General features: G+C 35.4%; 1 protein-coding gene across 1 annotated transcript in view; it reads right to left on the bottom strand.

Moving 5' to 3' along the window:
- Nmdar2 (glutamate ionotropic receptor NMDA type subunit 2) overlaps positions 1-23,507 on the bottom strand; it is a 521,025-nt gene that overhangs the window by 167,205 nt on the left and 330,313 nt on the right. The window contains 1 exon segment of the mRNA XM_074176310.1: positions 2,794-3,116. Within this exon segment, the coding sequence (XP_074032411.1) occupies positions 2,794-3,116 (323 nt within the window).

Genomic DNA, 23,507 nt, shown 5'->3' with positions numbered 1-23,507 from the left:
TGTCCTGACATTATTACATCCGGTTGGGAATCATTTATCTTTTGGAAGGATACCAATGCCTGGGTTTCTGTGGCATTGAGTTGAACCTGATTACCCTCATCCCAATTCAAATCACTCTAGTCTGGTTGCCAAAGATAAAGCAGGCAACCGCCATCAACAAACTAGGCAAAGTGCAAAGACTTGAATGTTTGGGAATGACGGGAGCAATGAGAACTACACCAACAGCTGCATTGGAGGCAGTGCTACCTCCTTTACACTTTGTGATAATGGGGGAGGCCAGGATGGCCAATTCAGACTGGAAAACTCACCGAACTACAAAAGATCGGACCGAACAGAAATTTCGAAACAAGTGGAGGAGCACGGACCACATAATACCGAAGTACACCTTTAACACAAACTTCACATCCCAAATCATTAGCCGTGAAGAGTGAAAGACCATTAGTCATTCCGAAAACCTGTTTGGAAAAAATACCTGGTATACAGATGGATCGAAGACCAAACATGGAACGGGAGCTGGAATATACCGAGCGGATAGAAATTTAAATTACAGTTATCCGCTAGGACTATACACATCCGTCGTTCAGGCGGAAGTTCATGCTATCTTGCAGTGTGCAAGGCTTATCGAATTGAGACCTCAAAGAAGAAATGAGCGGATCAATATTTTAACAGACAGCAAGAGCGCACTAGGGGCTCTGGCAAACCCGAAGGTGACATCAAAACTGGTCTGGTAATGCCATGAAGAACTGAATGAATTTGAAAACAGAAACAAATTAACTTTGTACAGGGTGCCAGGGCATTCAGGAATCACAGATAATGATAAAGCTGATGAATGCGCTAGACGCGGATCATCAACTTCATATATATGTCCTGAACCAGCTCTAGGGGTACCAAAATCATTGGTACGAAACCAGATTAGGACATGGACCAATAAGAAGCACTACGTGGCAACAAACACAGTAGAACCTTCATTAGGGAACCGTCCGAGAAAGAACCGAATAACTACTTCAATATAGTAGGGATTGGCTCAGAATAATTACAGGGTTACTAAACGGTCATTGTCCGCTTGGAGGACACCTGAATAAAATGCGAATGTTAGGGACTGAATCAGAGAAGGTAGGCAATATATGGACGTACGAAATTACATCCATAAATATATGACGAACATCCAATACGGAACCCGTACAAACTAGTACAGGGAACGAAACTCATGGAATGGGTGTCATGAGAAGGTGAAAGAATAAACGCAACAAGCCCAAGAGGCTGCAGTGTTTTCTGGAGACTTGAACTAAATGGACAAGTCAGACAGCTCCCAAGGTACAAAAAAAAATCACTCCTAGATTCTCATCAAGATATGCAACGTTCTACTGCCTTTGAAGATGTGCATCCATAGCCGATGTCCTGGAATCCAAATGAAATGACGAGACAAGTGTGCTGTCGTCAGCAACGAAATATATTGGATTTTTGTTTTTTTTTCAATAAGTAGTTGATATACAATAAAAAAAAGGTGGAGACAATATGGATCCCTGAGGAACATCAGCGTTGATGGTGAAAATATTCAATAGATATCCATCGACGAACACTTGCAGGAAACGTTCTTTCAGGAATATGGAGAGTCATAGACAAAAATGATCTTACACGCAATAGCATCCTCATGCCACACACCTCATCCTCAATCCTCATGCCACACACGGCCAAAGGCCTGAGAAATATCAAGCGCAACGGCTTTTGACGCTCTATGTTTCTCGATTGCGTTATTCCAAATAAGGGTGACATACGATAGAAGGTCGCCTGTTGATCTTTGTTTCCGCAAGCCATATTGTTGATCGTCCAAGATGTTGAGGCCTTCCAATATTCAAGAATATGGTAGTTTACGGCTTCCTCCATGAATTTTGATATCACTTATAGCAAAGCGACTGATCTATAGTTATTTGGAAGATTTTTTTGCCGTTTTGAGGAATAGACTGAACGCGAGCAATCTTCAAACAAGAAGTAAACACCCCTTTCTTGTAAGACAGGTTGAAAAGTCTGCAAAATACTGGTGCGAGTTCATTTGCGCAATTTTTAAGTACGGTGACAAGCACTTCATCAAGACCAGGTGCCTTGTTGATATTGAGTTGTTTCGAAATTCGCCTGACTAGACGTTGTCGAAAAGTAATTTCCGACATTGCGGAGTTCAGTATGGGATAGTGGGTGGTGCTTCTTCCAGAAAATCGACTGTGGAGTGTGACGCAAGTTCGTCATATGACAATAATAATTCACTTTGATTAATTCCCACCGAAAATTTATTTTTCAAAGTATTGAGAAGTCACCCTGATTTTCTTAGATTTTTAAATAGATACTGAATTGTTGAAAAAATTATTTTTCGCAACGTACTCGCTCTAGATGTCGCCTCCACAACTCCAAATCCATCCGCGAAAGCCTATTTTTAGCGTTAAATCAAAATTATGAATAATAAAGATAGGAGTTCAAAAAGCAGGATTGTTTTTCGTGAATTTTTCCCATTTTGAAGATTTTTTCGAGTTACTCAATTCTTTATAGTTTTTGAAATATTCGCGAAAACCTACATCTAAATTTGTTCATAACTTTTGCAATTTTTCATGTTGTCAAAAACGCACGTATTTTTTAGACCATTACCTCTATTTTTCACTATTTTCAACTTGAGAAGTATCAAGAAACCAACAGGACGAATCACACTTCTATTCTAATCAATTTTTATTTTGTTAACGAATATCTGCACGTGAAATCTCCGGATTTGAGACTACCAATAGTTGCGACTACACTCCAAACTCTCACCTCTTCCCAAACGAGCTGTTTGCTGAGCCCTGGCCTGAGATTCATGATTTTCAGTTCTGCGGCGCGCAGCACACCGTCTGGAGTGAATTCCAGGTTGGGCCGACCCTGATCCGCTTCGACGCTGACATTCCTGAGATAGCGGAAGAAGCGGTCGCCTGTGTCCCATCGCGCTGCTCCTGCTCCCTCGCAGGAGAGTTGCGTGTTCAGGGAGCGTCTGGAATTCGTCGGATCGTTGGTGAAGTCTTCTACGCCGTACGCGTACACTTTGATGGCGGTTGTGATTTCGTTCACCAGGCTTGAGCTCGATGTATCAAAGTGAACACCTGGAAATAAAGAGAGGAATTTAGTCGATGTTATTTGCATATTGTTAGGATCATTTACAAGAGGCATATTTGTGTGTTTACAGAAGTCAGATGCACTACAGAGAGTCTAAAATGAGGGATACGTTTCCTGGTGTCGATGTCGTTAACTAGAGACAAGGATATCTTGGTAGTCATGAATGAGTGTTTATTTTTCTGGAGTTATAATGATTTTTCTAGTGAATAAGTATGGAAACGTGCTGTAGTCAGGCCTTTAGCTAAAATCGCCAATCCTGCAGATTTTAATGATTTGAGATTCATTAATATTTTGCACTTTATCAAAGTGCTTGGAAAAAAATCCTAAATGAACAATTACTTGTACATATCACTGATTTTAACATTCTCCCGGAACATCAATCAAGTTTTCGGCAAGCACATAGTTGCACAACCGCGATGCTGAGAGCGACATATGATATTTTTCATTCAATTGATAACAACAACAACAACAATTTTTTCACTTCATTATATTGAATTCGCTAACAACTCCATAAGCCTCATAGCAAATTACCTGTCATATCGGTTTCAAGTTGTAATGATAGATAATGAGACTTCATTACCAACTCCAATCGATACAGGGGTCCCACAAGGATCTATACTAGGACCGCTACTTTTCACGGTCTATACGTAACAGTTTCATATTCTGAAAGTGATTCCGCTGATAACACCCAATTATATTGGAGTAATTTCAGACACACATATGAGATTTGACATATACATCTCTGAACGTATGAGAAATGCCTTTTGCAGTTTGAAGATGCTTTATACCAATAGAAATAGATCAAGCAAAAAAAAACAAAATCACCTTATGCGAGTCACTAGTCTTTTCAAAATTAAATTTTGCTGACTGTATTTATGGTCCTTCTATCCTTAATTCTGACAGTCGACGTATTCAATTAATTTAAAACTCGTATGTGCGTTTGATATGTGGGTTAAGAAAATGGGAACATGTGTCAACTCATCTTCCGAAACTTGGTTGGCTACCAATGGATAAACGCAGGACTCTACATTGCTGCAGCCTTCATCATAAAATCCTTACAATGAAGAAACTTTCATATTTGCATAATGAGGTGAAATTGAGACATGATCAGCACAATATCAATGTTCGTTATAAAACTAATATTTAAATCCCGATACATAAAACCTCGATGTTCAAATCATCATTATCGTATAATCTAGCCATGTTTCACAATGCTATCCCCATTGGCTGATGGTTGGAACCTTTAATTTTTTTGAATAATTTATTAGTGTGCTGATATCATCAATGTAATTCTGAACAATATAATTATTATTACCTTTCTGCCTCTAAATGTATTCGCAGGTGCCACATGAAACTTAAATATTTCTATTAGGAAAGTTTATTTATTTTTCATCGTAACATTTGTTTCTTCTTTTTTTTATTATGCAACTGTCAAGGGATTTATTTCTTTACAGCTTTTCAACCTGAAGTAGAAGATTTAAGATGTGCTTATCAAAACCATGTTTTGGAGTTAATTTGTAGGTTGAATGGAAGAGCGCTGCTTCTCAACTCCTGCTGAGGAAGCTGTCTTTTGTCAGATATATATATTTTGTTTTTTTTCTTTCCCACCTTCTTATGTATATGTATTTATATGTATGTTTGTGATTTTCCTGCAATAAAATCGACTATTATTATTATATTCTGTCGAATATTACATTTTACCGATTCAGACGATTCAGAATCACAATAAAACTGAAAGGAGAAAATAATATTTGGTAAAGAAGGGTTTTGGTTTTTACTCCTCCAACTTGATAGAAAAAATGTGGAAATCTTTCAAAGAAAGGAAGGGAGCAACCAATTTCAAAAATTAACTCCATACAAAGAAGTGACTTTCAGACACCAACTGGAAGAAGAAGCCCTCTCGCAACAGTGATTTTCATATGGACATTGATTTACACGGAAGAAAACTACTTCAGTAGTGAAACTTTTATATGAACGCTGGATTATACGAAAAACACTTTTCTCTATTCCGTTTGTATTCTAAACGTATGTTCGGAATACAATACACTGCCCTTCCAATACGGTGTCCTTCCTTAGAGAAATGTTCACTCAAAGCAAACTTCTCCAGGTGCAACCGACTAACACTCTTGTGTGCTGTGAGTCGATCCTTCAGGACAAACAAACATATTGCTCATGGATCGAATCACAGCAATCTGTGTCACAGAGTGACAGTAGATTGCACCTGGACAGGTGTGCATTAACTGAACATGTCTCTAAGGAAGGACACTGCATGGATAATAACTGAATGAAAATTTTATCTAAAGAAAAAACACCACCAAGAGGATTTTCTTAGAAATCGTACATATAGCGTATTTGAGTAATTTCTCAAATTGAAAAACCGATTTGAATCACTCAAATGAAATTTACTCTCATTTAATTTGTATGGATACTCATGAAAAGATGATCAGATTTCCCCCCCTAGTATTTATATCATTGATTGAACCTTTCAGATATCTAAATACATCATCAGTAGTTTGATAAATCTGTTACACATGAAATTCATCATGATAATTCACCCCACAATTTTCTCTACTCTATATAATTTGAACTATCATTCAGATGTTACATTAGTGTGACAACTGACCTCCCTGTGAATTCAGATCAGGAGAGAGCTTCTCAACTCTCTAACTCCTTAAAATGACTGACTGAACCTGGAAAAAAAGCTTTGGTGGTACGGAAACGACCGAGTCGTCTTCTCAAGAGCGGGGTACCTTATGAAGCCGCCTTACACCAAATTCTTGAGCGGCGTACGCAGAATCTGTCTCCCCTCACGAGAAGGTTAGCAAACGTTTGCGCTCAAGTGATGATTCACCAGAACCAGAGGCCAGAGTATACTTCCGTTCTGTCTGTCCGTGTATATATATATATATATATATATATATATATATATATATATATATATATATATATATGTGAAGTTTTTCATTTTTGGTAACCAGTTGTTGTACATCTTTGCAATTGGCTGCACCGCGCTGATGAGGCCAATAGCCAGAAACACGTGTCCGCGGTTTGCCTCCATTTTTTGAGTATCTGTCCCTTTTGATCTATATAAATGTGTATATATATATATATATATATATATATATATATATATATATATATATATATATATACTTTTTGATAATTCCCATATTGATTTCAATTCAAGAGCCACCGGTAGACAGCTGTTTGAGCCTATTGGGCATCGTCAGTACCGGACAGGCGGTCCTCGATTGAAGACAAAATGAGAAAAAACCAAGAAAGTACTTGATAAAAATATCTGCGTTGACGCAAGCGAAACATAAGTGAAACCACCTATTGGTGTGACATCCAAGTCAAATTGACAAGTTTTTATGTCATTGTTGGTGGTTTGACCAATCAACCGACAAATGCGGTAGCAAAAATTTGGAAAGATAACCTGAAATGCCATCGGAAAACGAATCCACATGTTTCTAGAAATAATATGAAATCTAGAAAGGTTAATGCAGTCAAGCTGCTGGAAAATAATTCCATGAAAAGCAAAAAATAAATAGATAAGTACTCTTTGATCATTCCCATATTGATTTCAATTTAAGAGCTGTTTCAGCCTATTGGGCATCGTCAGTACCGGGCAGGTGGTCCTCGATTGATGACAAAATGAGAAAAAACCAAGAAAGTACTTGACAAAAATAGCTGCGTTAACGCAAGCGAAACATAAGTGGAAATACCTATTGGTGTGACACCCAAGTCAACTTACCAACTTGCCAAGTATATATATATATATATATATATATATATTATATATATATATATATATATATATATATATATATATAAATATATATATATATATATATATATATATATATATATATATATATATATATATATATATATATATATATATATATATAGTATAACTTAGGCGTGCGCAGCGTTATAGAACAGTGCTTTCAAAAAATTGTTCTACAGCGCCATCTAGTGGTGAGTTACAGAAAAATAGATAGCCTAAAAACCTTCTCTATGAAAAATTACTTATACATGTCAAGTTTCATCACGATCGGTTGAGCGATGTAGAAATTTATCACTTACCAACCAACCAACAAACAACCATTTTTATATATTAGATACGAGTATATAAATTTGTGTGTTCAGAGAGCGTGTGGAATTCGTGTGAAGTTGGTAAACTTTCATGGCGTTTGTAATTTCGTTCACCAGACGCGAACTCGATGTATCAAAGTGAACACCTGAAAATAAAGAGAGGAATTCAGCCAGGGTATTTTGCATGTTGGGGAATAATTTGCATGAGGCGGGGTAGTGTTTTCGCGAAACTCGGAGAAAACCTCAAGCTTTGTATGTCTTCTTCGCAGAAAGGCGAAGATTTTCAGCTATTCAAGTATTGTAATTTTCAAATATAGTCTAAGCAGAATGGATATTTCGATAGAAAGTATTCTGCATACAGCTGAAGTTTGGCACAAATCTCAAATATCTACACTCATTTATGAAATATCAACAGTCGCCATCGATCCAATCTATGCTGAACAAACTATTGAATGGCAAAAGTTGAGAATATAGTTTTTCGCATCTTCTAATCAACGGTGGGTATTATCTTAAAATGAATCGGATGATAGTTGTATATTGCACGTTTGTCTACAAAATAAAATGAAAACAACAATAAAAACTAATTGGCGCTCCGGGGCGACTTCATTGATTCCAGTGGCGCATTTGCTTTTTCAGCTGCAGGAAAACCCGGAAAAACCTGCAGCACCACATCATCTGAAAATCTCGATCCAACAATGTCCTCTCTCTTATAAAACAAAATGAAGGGGGTCTCCAGAGGCTCCAATAGATTCAATCATCGCCAGAACACTTCGTGACACGATTATCGTCAAACTTAAACAAGTCCGTTTCTTCTTTGACCAAGGCGTAATAATGACCAGATTCAACGCCAGAACCACAGTGAACAATGACTGCATGAATATTATAAGAATGGTCTGCTAGGTTGAAATGTTCATCTATTTCGAACCTTCCAAAAAGTTTTTTGCTTCCGTTAGAGGTTGAGTCTTGTTTGAAAATCATCAGTGTTATTATTAGATTGACTGGTGCCTCAGCTATACTTGTTTCCTTATAACAGTCAGTTAGTTTGGCGCATGTTTGACGATACAGTCAATCATTACCTTGTTTTTATAGTTTAACATTTATGAGACACACATACTTTTGACCTAACCTAGGTATACGTTATGATCTATTTCATTACAGTTTCATAAAACAATATTATATCATTAATATTAATAATCAATCAATGAAAAAAAAAACATTTTTTGAGGGAAAAGTTTTTGGTTCTGTACTTTTACATTAATTTCATTCATGGAAACCAAAAAAAAAAACTGTTTAAAATCTGTTTTTCCGTTAACCAGCTGTCGCACCCCTACGAACGACAACCTTCAGAAGTCGAAACTTGTGCGAGGATTAACAAGGTCTCATCTTTTAACGTATGATTCCTAACATCCATGTATACTGAATTGAGTGAATCGTGTTTCAATATAATCTAAAGAGGTTGTGATGATCACTTGAATATAAACATTTTCATTCGAAACCTCCAAGTATACTGGTGATCGAAAGTTTTACATTACAAAAGTAGATTGATATAGTGCTTGGGAAAGCTATTGTTTAGCGAAACACGTGTCGCGGTTTTTGTAAAACCCTTTATAGTGAAAATCATACAATAAACTGTAATAATGAGTTTCAATATGTATTTTTATTGAGTATCGGCCAGTTATATTCAATTATGTATACAGTTCTTCTCAACTATTTCCGATTTTCCCGTTGCTGTTTCATCATGCATCAACATTTCGTTGGATTTCGAAGTATTTTGTGAAAAAATTAAATTTACGCTTCGCGCTGTATTACACAAAAATGAAAGAATATCCAATAAAAATTTTAAAAACAAGAGAGAAGGTTCATCGTTGGTAATTTAATAATGGAAGAGATGATTTGCGATATGCAGATATGAATGAAAGAACAACTGAATTGAAAAATGGTACTAGATCTTCGTACTCACACCACGAAATACTGAATTGAAGATGTTATTCGACGGTCATCCTACTTAGTGGCTCCGTTGGCGCAGTTGGTTAATGTGCATATTCAGCGAACAGAAGATACAAATTCAAATCCTGCTCAGTTCACATTTATCCATTTCAGTTTTTATTGTCTGCATACCACAAATCCACTCTGTCAGAAATCCTAAAGTTCTAGTCGCCTATCTTTACTGATCATTCTGCAACTATCGATCGTCAAGTTTCTTCCACTTCTCGAAGTACATATGATTTATCAAACTCTTGTCGAGCAATCTACATTTATGAATACTTGTGTTCGGTTTGCCATATTTACCGAATAGCTTGTTACTAACTGTTTACCCGCTTCAGGAACACTTCGAAATAATTTCGAACTCAATTGCAGAAACGAATGGCATCCACTGGCAGAATCATCAAATCAACTAAAACTTCTCCGTACACTAAATGGATACCGCATGAATACTAACTTCATACTTATGCTCTGCACTATATTGCTTTCCTGTTTGTGAACAAAACATAACATCTTCTTGATGGTAATGTTTGCTAGCTGAATGCAAATTGACATTTGCCTATTCACCTCCACAAAATGGTTTCTCGAATGAAAGTTTCGGTGAAAGTGGTCGATGGAATATGAGCAGTTGAACTTTGTATTGAAAAGTCGCGGAAAGTTTCCATGTTTTGGCGTCATGGGCCTCAGTTTCTATAAACAAACGGTATTTCTTTAAACGTAGAGGTTTTCATGTAGTTGAATTTTTGAAAACTGCCACTTCCACTTCGAGTGATGATGATGAAATAATCATAACTGAATTGATTACTATAATCGATCATGTTTGTGAAGTTGTTTCCAGTTTGCTGTTTTGACAAGCAGCATGTTGTTTTCTTTCATGGTAGATTTCATGTGGAAGAAAAAATGAAACAATACGTCGATGAAACATATGAAATTCAAAATAACGAAGAGCTACCTTCCTTAGATATTCTAGTCGCCGACAAGGCAGATCCCTGACAGCTCTCCCACAGTAAAAAATGGTGGGACTACATATCCTTGTTCATAAGCTGATCACTTTCCTCTTGAGCAAAGAAAAATATAATATGAAGGAAAAAACTATCAAGAAGACAGCTGAGAGTAATGGGTATTTTTCAAACATAGTAGATATTATTGAAAGGGTTATATTTTTGGGAATGACTAATTTTTGGGAATGAAATTTTTTGGCTTTCTCATAATATCATCCAGTTTGGTACTGAAGAGCCCTAAGGCAAGTGTCTTACAGCGAAACATCGACGTGAGGATGGCAGTGTTCGATGTAAGTGAAATTTTTACCTTTCATTTAGTATTTTGTGTAGAAATCCTATGAATGATATCTGGTTCAATTCCATAGCGAATCTTTGGAATACAAACTGAGTAGATGAAAGTGTTTTTTGTATACTTCAGTGTTCATATGAAAGTATTTGTTTCGAAAGAATTTTTTTTCGTGTAATTCAATATTTATATGAATGGAGCTGTTTCATAAGGGCTTTTTCTTCCAGTACATGTCTGAAAGTTACTTCTTTGCATGATCTACATATCTATGCATAGAGTAACTACTTTCAAAATTGATTGCTTCCTTCCTTTCTTTGGAAGATTCTCATATTTTTTTGTATCAAGATGGAGTTGTAGAAAGTCAAAAACTATCTTTTCCAAAAAATAGTGAATAAGTTTATTCATAAGAGAAGAGATAGTCTTCATGAATCCTAGAACTTTCAAGAAGACAATAACGCAAAATTCATAGTTCTCCCAAACGAACAAAAAACACGAACAGATTGTAAAATTTTTGTAAAATGTGAAAATGTGGCTTTCAAAACTTATAGTACACTCAAACAAATATTGGATAATCGAAAAGACAGGACAAAGGATAGAAAATACTCCGACTTCCAAAATTAGCTTTGAGGAAGCGATAAAAATATGTTGTTCAAACTAAACGGACTACATTAGCTTGCCACATGTTTATAACAACAACTTTTTAGATGCCTTTGGAAATTTAGAAATAGAAAAATATGAAATGCGATTAATGACACCTGATGAAGGTACCATTTCTTTAAGCCCATTTTTCGCAATCTCACATATTCACAGGTACAAACAGGTGAAGACCAGACACATTTTATGTCGCTCATGTTTGTGATTCAAATTGTGATTCAAATACATCCATTCTGGCCTTGAAACTGTGGCGTCACATCAACTATGATTTGAAACGTATTTATCATGATTTAAAACTTTCGGGAGGTTCGTTTTGAAACGGAATTTGACGATACGTCAGATGTCAGATTTTGCTTCATTTTCATCGTTGAAGAATTAATAGTATTTAGACTAATATAGTAATAATAATAATAATGTTTATTTGCATAATAAAATTAAATATTACTAAACCAATATAACACATGCAGAAAAACAAATAGACAGAAAAAGCACAGAAGCAGTTCAAACTGCTTGTACGTGATATAATGACACATCCGGGTGAAGTCATATTTGGGTTTTTTGATAGGTCACATGTTGGGTAAATTTCACACTTCGGTAAATGACATAATCAGAAGGTACTCTTTTTTCATTTTTCATACTCATTTGGAATTTATGATATTACTGAAAATATTACGTTCCGTCTTGAAAATCCACTCATTTGAAAAAAATTTGAATTTTCAAAATTTTTCAATATTCTGAATCTCATGAGGTATTTGCTTGTATATTCTAGGTACCAAGTAATTGACACTTTGTTGTCCGATCGTTCTGTCACATCGGGGTAAAAATAAAGAACAATTACTTCGTGTATAATGAGCATGTTAATTACCATTCATTCAAAGTAGAATTCATGTGAATGATATCTGATTTTTATTCCACAACGAATGTTGGAAATACAAACTGAGTAGAGAAAAGTATCTTCTGTATAATTCAGTGTTAATATAGAAGTATTTGTTTCGAAAGATTTTTTTTCTTTCGTGTAATTCAATGTTTATATGGAAGTAGCTGTTTCAGGAGGACTTTCTTTCAGTTTGTGTCTGAAAGTTACTTCTTTGCATGATCTACACATCCATGTATAGAGTTACTTATTTTCAAATTGATTACTTCCTTCCTTTTTCTGAAAGATTCTCTCATCCCCTTTTTTTGTATCAAGATTGAGTAGTAGAAAGCCAAAAACTTTCCCAAAAATTCATAAACATGTAATGTAATTTTTTTTATTTTCAATGAATGATATTTTCATACTGAAAAGTTGTCTGATATCCATGATTTGAGCTTCTTTATATAAAAGAATCCATTTCTGAACCACATTTACGTTTTCTGCAAAACAGTCACACTGTTTATGTAAGTTGTGACTGTATTACTGAAAAATAAATCATTTTTAATTGTTCGATGTCCATAAATTCTTTAAGATATCTAAATTTCGGAAGAAATTTAATTTTTTTAGGAGTTGTTTCATATGTAAATCCCACTTCATATGTCGATCTATCGTGACACCAAGGTATTTCACCGATGTTGCTGATGGGATTTGTTTGTTCAAATCTACTTTGAGAGGACCCAAGTTCGATAATTCACTAATATAAGATGTGAATGGTAAGTACCAAGTTTTTTTCTAGTTAACAGTCAATTTATTGAATTGAAACCATTCCGAAATTTTTGGAAAATCCTCTTCAACGGTTTGTTTCATATTTTGCCAAGTTGAAGAAGTGTACAAAATGGCAGTATCATCAGCGAAACTGACAGTTCGACCAGTGGTATTCAAAGAAAACAGACTATTCATATAGATAGTGAAAAGAAGTGGGCCCAGTACAGTGCCTTGAGAAATACTCAGGACATCATCAATTTCAACACTCTGTTCACGATCTGTTGAATAACTGGACAAACGATCGTATGTATTCTCATAGTCCTTCAGCTTTCCTGAAAGGTTTTTGTGACATACAGTGTCAAAAGCCCTAGAGAGGTCTATGAATATTCCAAGTATGGGTATTGTTTTATCTATAGTCCGTTCATAATTTGTTGATAGCTCACTGCAAGTTTGACCCTCATTAGAGAACTGAAATACAGAGAGGACAGCTAATATGATATAATAACAAAAACCAAACTAAAACTGGCAGTTTAAGATGTTTTCGACTAACCCACCTTGTATCTGAAGAAATACAATACAGCTATAAAACTTTTAATCCGATTATGTAGGTATTTTGGGTGGAAATGAGTGACCAGTGTCATAGAGTATATGATTAAAACATTAGTTACTTTAAATAAATAAATATATTAATATTCTTAAACTGTAGGTACTGTAAACTGTATTTTTATTTTAAAAAAATTTCTTTATTTTATTCAAAAATAATAAGTTACTTGCAATTTGTAAAAGATACATTTATTTAATTAATACCTATTTTTAAATTATATAAACTACGATTACTTACAAAACTATTCAAATTCAAAATAAACAGGATCATCTTCGGAATCCGAGTGGTCTTGCAGGTTAATAATTAACGGTTGTGTCTCTACAGTCGCATCAATTATATTGTCAAGATCCCACGTTTTTTGTTCTTCTTCTATTGCATGTCTTACTGTATCTCGCCAATTTTGTTCTGTAATATGTTGTAAAGACTCATATAACAATTCACGTACAGCTTGTATTTTATATGACGTATTTTTTCTAGCCACATAGCTTTTCATTTGTGCCCAAATGAGTTCAATTGGATTTAATTCGCAGTGGTAGGGTGGAAGTCTAAGGACTGTGATGTTTCGTCTTTCCGCCATTTTGTCAACTACGTATTTCTTGAACTTAGATTTGTGTTGCCGGGCAATTTTTAAAAGTTCTGCTTTAACCATTCCATCTTCGTAAGGCAGGGACTTATTCCGCAGCCAGTCAATGATATCCTGTTTCTTCCACGCAGTCGTTGGAAGTCTTTCAACTAGTCGTGAATGATAAGGTGCATTATCTAATACTATAATTGAGTTTGGTGGTATATGTTCAATCATCTGCTCAAAATACTCTTCGAAAACATCAGCTGTCATCTCCTCGTGATAGTCTTTTGTGCTTTTGGATTCAAATTCCAACAAACCATGCTTAGCAAATCCTTTTTCACTGCCAATGTGAGAAACTATTAATCTACTGCCTTTACCAGAGGGTGGGGAAATACCAGTAGACCAACCTTCCATAAAGGCTTGCCTGGAGCTTGATATATTTTTATCTGTCCAAATGTTTGTGAGAGTATGACCTGCGTTTACCCACGTTTCATCCTGATAGTAAATTGGCCTTCCTTCAGCCCGAAATTTTCGTATAGATCTTAGATACTTTCTTCTCCAACATATTATCTCTTCCCGGTCAATCAAAAGTGATTTTCGGTCTGATTTCTCCCACCGGAAATTTAATTCTTTTGAAACTTGCCACAATTTGGTTCGTCCGACATGAGGCAAATCCGGGTCGTCTCCAACTTCTTGTAAAATTTTGTTTAAGTTGGGTATTTCTTTTTTGTAAAAAAATTCGTGAATTTTCCTTCGAATACCATTTTTGGCAAATTCATCAATTTCAATAGGTTTTCTCCCCCTCTTTAAGTATTCGTTTGTATTTGGGTTAGCTATACCTTTTTTTTTCTTTCTGATAGGAACCTATATATTGTTGACTCCCCTACGCCCGTCATGTTGGCACAACTCTTGATTATGTTCTGAACAGTGTTTGTGGGATTCTGAGAAACCAGAGCATCGTGAACGTTCTCTCTTGGTGAATAGACAGACTTACTGACTGTACGCAACAGTACCGGTGTAAAACTTGATGGTGTTGATGATGATGACGAAGCCATCGCAAGCAATCAAACAAAACAAGCAGGAACGAAAGGTACGTATATGTTTGTAGGAATATGAAAAAAAGTTACTCACGCACTGCACAAAATTCGCAAAATAAATATTAGAGACGTTAATTACTGCCGTAGACGCCGAAACACCAACGAGCCGTAAATTAAATGCAATTAAAAAATGTACTAAACCAAAAATTATTTTCGTTCGTAACAACTTCACCCTTTCAAGGCAAGTTTCGAATATAAACTGAAGCTTTATATTTAATGAATAAACACCTCAGGAACCTCCGCCTATGATTTTACGAGTTTTACGACCGTTTTATGACTTGGGCCCTCATTTTGTGCTATCGACAAATTATGAACGGACTATAGAGCATTATACACAATTGTAGTTAGTTAATAAATTGATCTGCCTTCTCTAAAACCGTACTGAAATTCCGACAATAAGTTAAATTTCTTCAAAAACTTAGTAAGTCTAATTTTTATTATTCGTTTTAAAATTTTAGAAACATTAGACAGTAAAGAAATTGGTCTATGATCACTGATTTTTAATTTTTTTCCATTTTTATATAAAGGTTATATCAATCCATATTTCAAAACATCTGGAAAATACCCAGAGTCGAAACATTTGTTACATAAAAATTTTAGCTGAGAGCATATCTCGCCACTTCTTCGCCACTTCTTTCAAAGTTTCTGATCGTTTCATATCCGGACGAATTTCTTGGTTTTAATTTTTTTATTGTTTCCATAATTTCTATCTCATTCGTGGGGTATAGGTACATTGTATGTTCCAGATTGACAGATTCAACTCTACAATTTTGTAAGTCTCGTATATCGTTTGCTAAGTTTTTTCCCAATTCGCCATAATGCTTGTTGAAATTATCGGCAATCTCCATTTTCTCTGTGATGATAGACCCATCATCAAATTCTATTTTGTCAATAACTTTTTTTGTTCATTTTCTCCACACACGTTCTTAATGAACTGCCAAATAGCTTTGGAATTATTTTTACTTTTGGAATTTGTTGTAAATAGAATATTTTCTTAGCTACCTTGACGATTTTGTTAAGCTTATATGTTATATGCTACATATGTTTCTTTCAATTCGTTGTTATTTGGATCTTTCAATGACATTCGATATAATTTTTGTTTCACATTTATGGATTTAAGTATTGCCGGAGTGAGCCAAATTTTCTTATGTACATTTTTTCTATATAATATTTCAATTTTTCGATTAATATTAAATCCATTTGGTCTACATGATTTTTTGGTCTACATGATGATGTATGTTTTATAGAACTCACTTCGACATACAATAGGTGAACATAGAGATTTTTTTGGTAAAAACAATGGGATAGTGGTCCGTTAAATTAATGATAGTAATGATTGAGTAATGTCGTTCATGGGCCAATCAGTTTGTCATCAGTTCATTCGTGATTAAGATCATGGACAAAACTGATGCCAAACTGAGCGTGTACCATCCGTCTTACAATATCAACGTACTGTCGTGATTTTTAGAATGTCTACGGTTGTCAAGGTTCACAAAAATATGTCGTACAAAAATTAAAAAGACATAACAAATATAGTCACTCAAAGCCACAAACTGATTTGAATTCTAAAGGAAAGAAAGAGTGGTTTAAATAGACTTTTCATCAAAAAGTTAGTAAATATAGAGTATTAACCGACCTACTGAATAATCAGGAAGCGTGTCAAATTAATTTCACGCTGCCGTCTCAAGAAATTCATTAATTAGGCAAGGCACGATCACAATGAATGGAACGTAGCTCTAAAAATTGAAGAGGAGCTATGATGATGAAATAACTGGGATTCTGAAAGGACGTGCAATCGACGGTCTTTCCTATTTCAGTTTCAATCTCGGTTGGCAAGTCAAAACTCCGGGAAATGATTATTGGAATTTCTGCCCCAGAATGGCAAAAATCGACCGGGTAAACTTCCGGAGCGGATTGCGCTCTAATCATTTCCGACTGGATTTGGGACATTATTACTCCGGAACATTCAACCTGGGGTCTATTTGAATGTGAAAATGATGATGTAGATAATCACGGAAATAAAATGTGAAAGACGTGATTTTGAAGGCTTGAGAGAAATTTTGTGATTGATTATAAAACAAAGCAACTGTGAAGAGAATCAATATTTTTTCTACTGTGATTTTCTCATCCTTTGATATTGATTTCATCAAATTTTAATTGATTATTTCCAGTTATTGGGGTATGAAAGTTAGAAAAAAGAATCTATGTGGAAAAAACAGCAAAGGAGTGTTGTGAAATAATTAAAACATCCCTGTTTCTTGTGAGAACATCATTATTATTATGAATGACCTTAGTGCCAATCTCGATTACTTTTCTCTTGATCGAAAATACGGTACTCTCATAACAGGACTTGTAAATTGGTCCCAAGATGACTTCAGTAGATGATTTATACCGATCCTAGGACCTTTTCCCGCCACTCGACCTCAACCTTGAATGACGTAATATGACCTTGAGATATGTACACGTCATATGACCTTGAACATGAAGTTTGACTTTGAGACTGGGTTCGACATTGAGTCGAAGTAGAGAGGTGAATGCTTTTAATAAGAAATTTGGTCTATCCCTCGAATATCATCTGAAAATCAAGACATTCTGCCACTCACGTAGCGTTCAGCAGTTTACACCTGCTCGCTCAGCAAACGGTTGCTGTGATTCGTTCACTCAGAATGAGGATCCAGTGGTGCAAGGATGTATTGCAGTGTTGACACTTTGACAGCAAGGTGTGCGGTACAGGTACAGCCCGGTCAGAACAAAATCACCGCTGAGTGACAACAAAAACAAAGACAGTTCGAGACTTATGAACTTTGAAGAAAATTAATATCAATCTGGTTTGATCTGTTCGCCATTCCGCGTTAATGTCACATCATCAGATGTAGTTTTTCTTTAGAATCGATTGTCTTGAAATCCTTATCTACTTGTGGAGATTTGAACGCCATCTTCAGAAATTCAAATTGTTGTGGCATATACTTGATCAATAATGAAATTGTTGGATTCATTTTCAATACATGCAAAGTTGGAGACACTTTCTGTGACAAATTCAAAATCAGCAAAGTAATTTCAGTCTTCAAGAAAAGGAATACATTCTTAGAAAATCACCTTCCATTTTTCTAGTTCCCATATTCGAACAACCTTCCACACGTGGATCAATATGGTTCCGAAAATTGATGCAGTGTTGAGTGCAGTGGGGAAAATAATGGATACATTTGAGAATGTTTAGCACAGTACCGCCAAACTGTTTGACCTGAGAAAAGCATTCGATTGTGAATCCCATTATATTCTACGTTTTCCCCACATTTAGACAGCGTCTTGCTTATGACCATGAAATATGAGATATCTTGCCTCTAAGTAACGAGATTCCACAAAGTTTAGTTCTTGGGTATTTCAGTTCATCATTTATATAAATGACGGATTCTTTATATTTATTCATATAAATATGTGATACAGGTTGATGATGAATCCCTATCATGCTTTCACCAATGGTCAGTGACCATTGGTTACAAAAAAAAAAGAAATTTTGAAATGTATTCTGAGCTCTTTCGATATCTCATATAAACATTCATCCAATATATAAAAAATTCCGTCATGAAAACCTCACCAAGTTCCTGATACTATCGATCTTTTTCAGTTTTATTGTCATTGATTACACTGATTGTATTTTTGATTAGATAACAATATTTCACATCTGATTATATTCGAATGATGACAGTTACTTATTTTGATTATAATCAAATTTTAGGGACGATCAATCAAGAAGACCTTTGGTGACGAATACAAGAAAGGTAAAAGATAGGATACCACAAATTATACACAGAAAAGATAGAGAACTGTTTCTGCTCAGAGCAGTTTCCCAAATTCTGAGTTCATACGTAAAATTCAAAACAAAGAGGAGCTACGTCTCAGATATCTCATCCGCAAGGCTCCAATTCTGAACCTGCTGTGAGTAGGAACAACATCAGCATTTTAGTACACCTTCGACATTTTATGAGGAAGAAATTAAACATCGTATCTCTTCAACCAGATTGGGCAGCCTGAGAAGGAAGATAATGACGAGTCGAATGCCTGGGTTTGGTCAGATTTAAAAAACTTTTGAAACTCGTTTTGAAGAATAGGAAAGTTAGTGGCGCTCAACATACTTTGGAGAATGGCTGAACAATAAATGATCATGACTTGAAAATATTGAGGCCGGAATCTAATAGACCTTTGGATGTTCCTGAATGTCTGAAAAGAATAAAGTGTGGTATGAGAACAATGAACAGGGACGAATATTGCATTTTAAATGTCCCATTGCGAATTCTAGGAATCACAATTTTCCGCAAATTCATACTAATGTGATTGATGACATGTATTGTTATATAGGGTATTCCATTAAGCGTTTTTTATCTTTCATTTGAAATAAAATAGAGTGTGTGTGAGATCTCGATTTTTTTTGTTTGGGAGAATTGTCGATGCCATTATGTGTGGAAAATAACATCATTCAAAAGTCCGCCACGGCTTCTCTGGGTAGAGTGCATCCGAAACGTCCAATTTGACATGACTGTGGCGCATAAATCGGGCTGAATTTGACCGATGTTTTGATTCATGTTGGCTTCGAGGACCGCTGTAGTTTACGGCTCATTTGCATACACCTGTAACTTCAAAAAAAAACACAAAAAAGTCTGAAGGGGCCAAATCGCACGATCTCGGTGGTCATTTCACATCACCTCGACGTGAGATGACCATGCCCTCAAATCCCTTGTGCAGAATATCCAATTTATTCATTTACTTATTCATAATCAAATATTTCACTTGTTGAAAGGCACAATGGAAAACAAGATGAAGAAACATATCTTTCAATATACAATATCAAGGAAAACGTCAGCTTGAAAAAAGAAAAAACAAAAGGTATTTACAAATGAGTTGCCAAATGAACAATACACACAAATAACATGGAGAGGGATAAACTCATCGATAACATTCCTTCAAGGAGTAGCAGTTTTTTCAATTGAAAAAGTTTTCAATCTTGATTCAAAAATATTTATATTAGGGGCTGCCTTCATATTCACGTCTAATTCGTTGAAAATTTTCGGTCCGAGATAAAGATGGCTTTTCTGGTAGAGGGCTGTTCGATGTGATCTAGGTACTAGCAAATTTCCAGAGCGAGTTGGATAATCATGAGTTTGCTTGTTCGATAAAAAACTTAATTTGTTATTATAAACAAAAATACATGATTCATAAACATATATCCCAACACAACAGGTTTTTGAAAGAGCTCCTGCATGACTCTCTTCATCCAAGTTTAGCAATTATTTGAACTGCCGACTTTTGTAATATGAAAATCCTTTCCACGGACGATCCCGTACCCCAATTCAAAATCCCGTATCGCAAATGACAATGGATAGTGGCATAGTACACACTCAACAAGATTTCAGCATTACAGTAGTTAGACAAGAATTTCAACGCAAAAGTGAGTCGATATGTGATGTCCAGGTGAGTCTTTAATCAACTGTGATGCCTAATAATTTAGTTTCTTTAAAGGATTCTACATGAAAATCATCATCCTCATATATACTGAAAATCTCGGACTCATTTATAACCATAGTAAATTTCATCAGCACAGTTTTAGTTATGTTGAATTTCAGGTGATTTTCACTTGCCCATGTCATAATTTGCTGGTATATCTTTCCAGTATTATCTGATAGAGTTGCCCAGTCTTTCCCTGCTGGAAGAAAATTTGTATCAACCGCATGAAAGTTGTTGAAAATAGTGAAACAAGTCATTCGCAAAACTGATGAAGAAGAGTGGTCCAAGTATAGATCCTTGAGGGACACCTTGCTCTATTTTCCGTGGTTCACTCACAGTGACGTCAACAATAACTTGTTGAATTCTGCCTTGCAGATATGATTTAATTAACTTGTGAGCAGTCCCTCTCACGCCATATCGTTTCAATTTCTGTAGCAGTAGTTCATGGTTCACGGTGTCGAAAGCTCTTGAAAAATCCATAAATAAACCACAAATGTGTAACTTGCAATCAAGAGCATTTATAATGTGTTCACTGGAATCACATAGAGCTGTTTCTGTACTCTTATCCCTTGTGAATCCAAGTTGGTTTGATGAGAGAATGTTATTCATAGAAAGGAAGAAAATTAATTGATTGTTGATATTCAACTCAAATATTTTTGATAAACTAGAAAGCAAACTAATGCCCCTATAGTTTTCATATAATTTTATCACCCTTTTTATAAATTGGTACAACATAAGCAATTTTCAGTTTGTCAGGAAACATTCCATATTCTAGTGATAGGTTAATGATGTGATGCAGCGGATATGATAACTCATGAGCACATTTTTTAGGGGCTTGTTTGAAATCTCATCATAACCACTTGCACCTGAGTTTTTTAGTGTTTTTTATTAAGTCAGTTATGCCATATTCACTAATGGGATGCATAAAAAAGGAGTTTTGGCAGATGGGAACATTATTTTCCATAAATTCAATGTCTATCTCATCATGACACTTCATGGGTGAAAAAAGGGAATTAGAATCATCTGACACATTGTTTTCGACTCATTATTGGATTTTGCTTTCATATGATCAACATGGCGTTTATTATTTTCCTTCAATTCTTCCCTATATATTGTGCAAGATGCTTGCTCAATTTTTATAGCGATCATCTTCCCTGGCACACTCTGAATAGAGCGAAACCAAGCCTTTGAGTTCCTGCGTGATAATATTAGATTTTTTTTTCTATCCACGAAAACGAATTGATGGAAAAGCCACTTCAAAGTAATAATGAATTATATTATGGAATATATCATACGCAAGATTTGGGCAGGTAATGCCATCAAGATCTTCCCAGGACTCTCTACCCAGTAGATCTTTGAACAATTCTATATTTTCCTCTGAGAACACTCTACCAAAATCACAGGATTTTACATCTCGTATACCATTTTGTTCAGTGGAGAACATAATCACTTGAGCAAAGTGATCTGAGATGTGCAAGTCTCTCACAAAGACTTCGTAAGCATTTTCATTTTCAATAATGAAATTATCAAGGCAAGTATTAGTGTTTGCTGTTGTACGTGTTGGAACAGATATTGTATGTTACATGTCGAAACATGCCAGCTGGTCTTGAAATTCATACTATCCACCATGAAATTTAAATTGAAATCCCCGCCTATAATTACATTATTATTATTTCCATTTTCGGATAATAGGGTGAGTAATCCATTGAACAAGTTCAAGAAAGTGATGAAATTACCTGATGGAGGCCTATAGATACATACAAGACATGTACCTGATTTTGCCAGCTTGATACCACAGCATTCAAAGGTTCCCTCTACACAGATGCCAGACAAATCAAGCAAAGATATTTTTAGCAATAGGTCATCATGTTTGTAAATTGCTACTCCTCCGTTCATCTTTATATTTCTACAGAAGGAAGAATGTGGCATGACTGTCTGGCACGTAGCGGCGTTCTGTAGAAACTACATGTCGTTTGTTTCTAGATCATCCAATTCAGGAAAAAAAGTTGGTAATCTTTGACCTGAAGTGCTCGTCGTTGACAGTGAAAACCTAGCCATCATTGTTCTCAAAACATTGGGAACGTAATATCCTAAACGAAGCATTTTCGGACATGAGTTCATATAAAATTTTTTTCTTAAAATTGTCTCGGGAATACATTACTTGAATATTTCAACGTACTTTTATGTTACACCCTGTATAAATGGCAACTGAGTTGACAGATGTCGCTTCAACAAGTTAGCTGTTATCAATATCAATGTTTCGGAAGTTCCTGTTGGAAGACGCTATAGTTCTATGTATATGTAGAATGTATTTGTGATGTGTTCATTCCTCGTCGGAATCATTCACATTTTCCACGGTAATATAAATGGAAATGAATGAACATTGAATCCGTGCACTTGCTCCTGGGACAATTATTATTGATAAACGTCGCTGGAAATCTGCACCACAACAAACCGTATGCTGTTGACAGAAATCATGCCGTTTATTTTTCCGGAAATAGAATATAAACGCGGCGATTTGAATAAATGCATAATACCTAGATAGGAGTTCCTGCTATATTCAGAGTTGTTCGCAATGAGGCGCTTTTGCATACAAGAAATTGCTCGAATAATTGTTCGTGATCACGTTCATTTTGGCTTTATTGGCCTTTTTGAGATCACTTTCATGAATATTCAACATCTGAATGTTCGATTATGCATTGAATATTGGAGGAATTTATATGGAACTGCTCAAACTTTTGCAGAAAATGTTTTTTTATGTTTATAGTAACAGACGTTTCCTCTTCTTTATTTTTTTGTTGTTTTTTCAACATCTGGAGTTCCATTTGGAAAGATTGGACTTCTTGCTAGTAACAGATCCCTTCTTCGGATTCACTTCTTTGACTGAAGTCCCAGGAACATCTTTAGCCAACAAATGAGAAAAAAATCGACTAATATCATAATGGTTATACATGAGAGTTTGAAGCATCCTGA

Source organism: Leptinotarsa decemlineata, unplaced genomic scaffold, assembly GCF_025532065.1.
Source record: "Leptinotarsa decemlineata unplaced genomic scaffold, Ldec_3_MD MMD2_tig00001719_RagTag_RagTag, whole genome shotgun sequence".
In the NCBI taxonomy this organism is placed as follows: Eukaryota; Metazoa; Arthropoda; class Insecta; order Coleoptera; family Chrysomelidae; genus Leptinotarsa; species Leptinotarsa decemlineata.
The sequence above is the reverse complement of the archived record's forward strand: the minus strand, read 5'-3'. Positions and strand labels throughout refer to the sequence as shown.